General features: G+C 39.4%; 1 protein-coding gene across 1 annotated transcript in view; it reads right to left on the bottom strand.

The window, feature by feature from the left end:
* LOC103803349 (carbonic anhydrase 3-like) overlaps positions 1 to 5,448 on the bottom strand; it is a gene marked incomplete at its 5' end in the record, with an annotated part of 13,429 nt that extends 7,981 nt beyond the window's left edge. The window contains one exon of the mRNA XM_009075894.1: positions 5,217 to 5,448. Coding sequence (XP_009074142.1) covers positions 5,217 to 5,448 — 232 coding nt within the window. The remainder of the gene's footprint in view (positions 1 to 5,216) is intronic.
* Positions 5,449 to 6,255: the final 807 nt, after the last annotated feature.

The following is a 6,255-nucleotide window of genomic DNA, read 5'->3' as shown; positions in this document are numbered from 1 at the left end:
TTCACTCATCTATAAATAGACAGTAACTTTTACCTAGCACACTTCTAGCAGACAGAATGATGCAAACAACATCTCCTGGAGGACAAAAAGTTGTTTCATGTTTTTAAATTGCAAGTGTGTAGTATAAAACATATAGATATATGAAATGACAATGTAAGTAAATGAAATATCCCTATGTCAGTAAATGAATTGTATATATGACCCTACGTGAAACAAAAAGTAAGAGCTTTACAAAAGGAGCCTGCAGACTCAATCCTGATATATAGGCAGTCAGCTTTTCTCTTAGTCTTCTCAAATACTATATAATCCTTTTCATATGGCTAGCTGAATGGATGGACTTCCTTCTGAATATTGGAAACAGGGCATTTCTGTTCCTGTTTCTACTGTACAGAAAGTAACAGGATGACCAGAACAGATTTACTAGAATGTAACTGCCTTAGACTTGCTGTCGTTAAAGTAGCATGGCCCAGGTACAGGAATATACAAACCAGCCCAGAAAGACAAGGGAGAAAAGTATTCGCTCCCTTTTGTGCCTTATAGCAAACTCTCATCCCCGTTGCTCAGTGAATGTCTCTTTATGTAGGTTTGCACTTCACCCTTCATCAGTGCCTGATACCAGACATTAAAATGTCATGTCAGTCTTGCCCAAGTTCTGTGTCCCCCCAATCCATACTGAAGAACAGTCTTTCACAGAGCAGTCCTACACAGACATACATATGGATGTCTGTTCTAAAAAAAAAAGCTCACTATTTATTTAAACTTTCATAAACTGAGCAGCATGAGACAGAACTGGGTAATAAAAGAATGGGGTTTCTTCACACTCAGTGTAATCACTAGGGCAAGTGTTGCACAGAAGGATGCAACTAAGGCTAGAAAAACTGTCTCTCACTCTGTGTACACACAGCAAAACAAAGATGTGATGCAGTTCCAGTGGAGATGGCTGCTCCAGTCACTATGCCTTAGCTAGCTGGGTGTCCTGGACAGCAGAAATGTGACAAGAAGGTTTTGAAATAAGTACATCCACTTGTGAGCAGCTTCTGCAGGGGTCTGGTTGTTAACCTGCAGTAATGTCAATTGCCATCTCTTCTCACTAAGGTAAAATTGGCAAAGATATGTCTACACAAATGCCTTCCCTGTTTGCTGTAAAGACATACCATGAAAGTCAGGTGGAAAAACGCAAAGAGAATGAAAGAGATTCATGAGATGAGTTGTATTTATAAACATGAGAAGAACTAGCTGTTCTTACAAGATTTATGATCTTACATCCTGCCAAATCCATAAAATGAACTGGTAAACCACAGTGAAATTTAATTAGTAATGTATTACTGCATGACAATTGAAAAGACACATTACCTTTGCTATGCTGCTTTATAACAGAATCCAACAGTGTAGTGCAGAAACCACAGCTTTTTCATGTCACTGACACATCTTAGACATCATAAAAAAGCCTCAAAAAAGGATCTCTGTGCTGAAACAGTCTGGCTAAGTGAAAGGATGAAATGTGTTTCCTAAAAGCTTTTGGAACTGAAATTTCAGTTCACTGAAATTTTCTTTAAGCAAGCACTTGAATAGATATGCAGAAGAATGACTTTTGTTTCTATTTGAACTTTGTACTCTTACAGGGAGAGACTGGGAAAGAGGAGTGTCAGACAAGTCTGTCAGCCTGCCACCCACCCTCACCTAACACTGTGACACATCTTTTCCAGTTTTGTGCCCTTTGACCACAGCCTGTTCATCATGAAGCTCCCAAATCATCTTTGTGATCTACGTAGGGCTGAAAACCCCTTCTTCATGGACAGAAATCTGACAGTCCACTGTGTAACTGTAGCCTCAGCAGGCCCTTGACTGTTCAAGCACTTTTACTTCTATACAATGGAAGTTCAAAGTTAGAAACTCAGCTCCTAAACTCCCTGTCCCCAAGCTCTGCAGTGCTCAGTACCCTCATGCAGGCACTGCAAATGGCAGATGTGTTGAAACTCCAAAGGAATAATTTAACTTTGCTGCTTTTTGTGTTATGCAGCATAGCCATGAAGTGGTATGGATGCAACGCAGCTACAGAAGCCCCGGGATTTAGATGTGCTATTCTTGTAATGGCTACTGGCTTATTCCAGTGTAAACTCAGTACACAAAATGTTAAGTAACATTTTGCAGGAATCAACCAAAACTTGAGTGTCTATGGACAGACTTGCCCTAGTTTTAGTGAAAATTACTAGGTTTTGTCCTGATTGCTTTAGAACCAGTCAACAAATAAATGTTTATTCACCAGAAGCTGATAATCAAAATTTCATTTGCAAAAAAAAAAATAAAAAAAAATGTGCTGTCCACAAGCACTAGTCATGCCGAAAGAGATGGATAAGCAACAAGCTCTGGCTACTTACAGTAATTGTCTCTTCAATTTTAAAATTTTTTTTGCATCATCCAGTTCCATAGGCATACATTTGTTTGAAAGACTCTGAAAAGTGCATCAAGGTGACCATGTAAGAATGTGTGCCTGCACTGAGGTATTCTAAGCCCTTAAATGTCATCCATCAGAAAGCTAGTAAGAGAAGTAGGAATCTGTTTGGTCGATGACCTTCCATAGAAAGTGCCAACATAAACAACGGACCAAGAGAGAAGATGAAGGAAGGCATCCATTGGATATAGCCTTTGTGTATCTCTCCCCAGCTGCTCTGTCTGGGTTCCATTACCAGTCCTATGTTTCTTTACTGTTCCTCAAATGATCAAACACCTTGATATAACCATCTGACCAAGGTGTTATAATGAAAGCCAAAGAGTCATTAATTGTAAGGAAGTTACAAGCTATATATTTCACACAGCATCATGACAATAGTCCCACCAGTTAGATGCTGTCAGAACAGTTTTCTGACAGGAATATTTTTGGAATTTTAGAAGCAAAAGGACTCTGCTAGTGGAAATAAAATTGCAGCCCTAATTCAAACCAAAACTGGGTCACTGCTGAATCTAAAAGAGTATCTGAGCTGCCATTCAGGCCAAAAAACACAGCAGTGGTAGGCTGCCAAAGTACCCAAGATCTGGTATGTGTTTTACTAGGCCCAGCCACCTGGGAGGTTTGACTTCAGTTCCCATTCCTTTCCTGGATTTTGTGACTACAGCTTCCACCTGCAATGACTGTACCATGCATAAGGTCCTTCTTCTACACAGGTACAGTAAGACAGGAAAGTGAGTCCACAACAAACCATTAACTTGCATGGGTAGGCAGCACAGGCAAGATGCCACTCCTAAAGCAACAAACTGTCAGCAAAGCCTTCTACTGTACTGCAGGTTCTTAAAGTCAACCAGACTTTATAAATAGCTGGAAATAAATTCTCAAATTCCTTCCACTAGACTAACTCCAAAGATAACAGCAATAAGGCCTTTTTCAACATAATACCTGAATCACATTGGATGGCACTCTCTAATTGTTTAAGAAGCTGTCCCAATTGTGAACATTCCAAGTATTTCTGGCAGAAAAGACCAATGGATGTAAAACTTGGAGACATCCAAAATAATTTATCTTATCACTCATATTTACAATTTATTCAGCAACCTACTTTTTCTACACTAATGAAAATCTAGATAGAAGTACTGATATGGGTATAACCACTCTAACTGAAAAAGTTAGGAAAATAAATTAAGCCCTTAGTTTTCTGGTTACCTCAGAAGTAATTCAGGTAGACAATGCATATCTAGACATCAACAGAATGAAAGTCTTTGTTCCAAAGGAATAAAAGTCTCATTCCTATATGACTGCTATTGCATATATTGCATATATATGTATTATGCAGCTGGTGGTCCTTTTACACAAAAAATAAGCCACTGTACATATCCTAAACAACATGCTCAAGTCAGTAGGAGTATGCACAGTGGAATTATCCTGCAATTAGCATTATATTAGAGAAGGAACACCACCCACAGACTCTTCAGGCAATGGTATATCAAAGGAGATATAACAACAAACACGGAATGTTTCTTGACTTCAAAGAGTTGAGAAATACACCTACTTTTTTCCAGTGAGTCACCTTTTATTTCTGAGATCAAAACACAAGAGTTACTGAGTAGTTCGTCTGAAAAAATACTCAGAACATTCCAAAACTTTCTGCTCTTTGTGGCAAGTGTTGCATCCAGGCTGTTGATTGCTGTGCCTGGATACTCCCTCCAGTTCAAAATCCAAGTTATTGTAACAACGGTTACTTTGACATTTATGCAGAAGATGCAACCATTCATATATTTGATGCTGTTCTAAGAAATACAACAGACTGTAAAAAATGTAACAGTCATGGAGGTCTTCTCATATGCCATAGCTACATCTCTTTACTGAGATATCATTTTATTTGACATTAATAATATTTTTCTTCAAATAACATTAAAGATTCCCACTTCACCAATCAAACTCTTGACTGCATTGTGACTTTTGACAGTATAGGTACTTGCCCAGTTTATATACATTATGATCCTCAGTTCTCATGAACCCCAAGACATTCATTAAAAATCCATTAAATTAAATCCATGTCCATATATACTTAACATGAATCAATCTCTTAGTAAAATCCTTCCTAGTAATTATAGCTGTCAATCCTAGTTATATTGTAATAGAAAGTGGAACTTTTAATGCAATCAAGAAATAAGTCTGTAGACTGCATGTTGTCATAGCTACGAGTGGATAAAAGATTTTGGACATGAAACCTGAAACACTGAAATTTCTCAGCCCTGTAATCTTCATTAAGAAAAAATCTCATGAATGCCAAAAAAGAATTTTAACTGATTAAATACCATGACTTTGTGGCAACATCTGGTTCATTACTTCATTTATCAGAAATTACATAGATACAGTTTTCAAATATGTTTTAAGATGTTCTGCTGTGCATCTCAAGTAGCTTAGATGGAATTCAGTCCTCACTGATAAAGCCTGGACATCTTGCTACTGGAAAGCAACACAACTGCAATGGCTTTTCTCAAGGTCAGAAATTTACCTTATACCTTAATTCACTCTGCACCAAGTTTCTTTGCAGCTCTTTCCATTCCCTAGGATTTTACCTATGGACTTTAGAAGTAGTCCCAGGCCTTTCCCAGGAGTAGTGCAGGGCACCAGGGTCACAGGAACCTGTACATCACACACAGGCAGTATACAGATAATTCCATGCAAAAAGGCTCTCCCATGCAAATTGAGAAACAGTCACTGACATATAATGACAGTTAGAGACAAAAACAAAACTAACCCGATCTATCGAACGAATCATCAAATACAACTCTGCAGGTTTTCCCATTATTGAGGATTGTCTTAGCTGCACCAGGGTCATAACTAGCAAACCATGGTAGCAGGGAACTATCATAATGCACATCTTTGTTATTGATTTCAATGGGTGACTGATGGCGTCCTTTTGCATTTGGGTAATTTTTGTGCCACTGATCTGGTCCTAGAAAAAAAGTACAGAGAAATATAATAAAAACCTTTTCCAGACAGGTATGAATTATACTTGTGCTACAATAAATGCAAGCTTGGCTTTGCTTAGTTACACAACATCAATTAAGTGTATTAGTAAGTAGGTTACTACTTGCCTGGTTGTCCCATTCCCTGCTTAAGAGTTTCACTGCATAAAAAGCAATCAGATTATTCTAGCTAGAGTACTGGATACTGCAAGTCATTCAACTGAACCTAAACTATCATAGCAACCTCAAGGTTTAATAGTTTTATCACTGCAACCTCAAGGTTGAATAGCAGACTGACTATTGGGAGACTGACAACACACCAAGGAAGGAGACCAGAGGTGTATACTCCAAGTCCAGCAGTGGCTGGAAATATGATGGGATATACCCAAATGATTGAAATGTGTTGCCACGTACCCACGTGCAGTGAGAAAAGACTGCTGATACCAGAACAAGTCAGGATTGTAAACATGGACTTAATTAACATCACAGTTTTACCAAGAACTTCACGTGGAAAAAGCCTGACCGAGGCTGAGCCGTTCATCCTGCAGCAGAGTGCAGGAACCAGAGGCCGCTCGGGTCCACAACCTCTGCGGGCAGGAGGGGCCGTGGCTGCACTGCAGACTGGCACTGCTCTTCCTGCACCAGGGCCAGCCTAAAGCCGTGTTTTAATGCCATGTCAAACTTTAAGTTACGTTGCAGTAGGAAAACTGACTTTATTTAATTTAGAGACCCCCTGCCACGGCCTCTCCTTCTGCCAGCATCGCCCGGCCCTGCGCACAGAGCCCGCATCCCCCGCGCGCCCCTCGGGTTTGCTCGGATTTGGCTCCC

This window comes from Acanthisitta chloris, unplaced genomic scaffold, assembly GCF_000695815.1.
Source record: "Acanthisitta chloris isolate BGI_N310 unplaced genomic scaffold, ASM69581v1 scaffold27325, whole genome shotgun sequence".
Classification (NCBI taxonomy): Eukaryota; Metazoa; Chordata; class Aves; order Passeriformes; family Acanthisittidae; genus Acanthisitta; species Acanthisitta chloris.
This window is presented reverse-complemented; position numbering and strand designations above follow the sequence as displayed.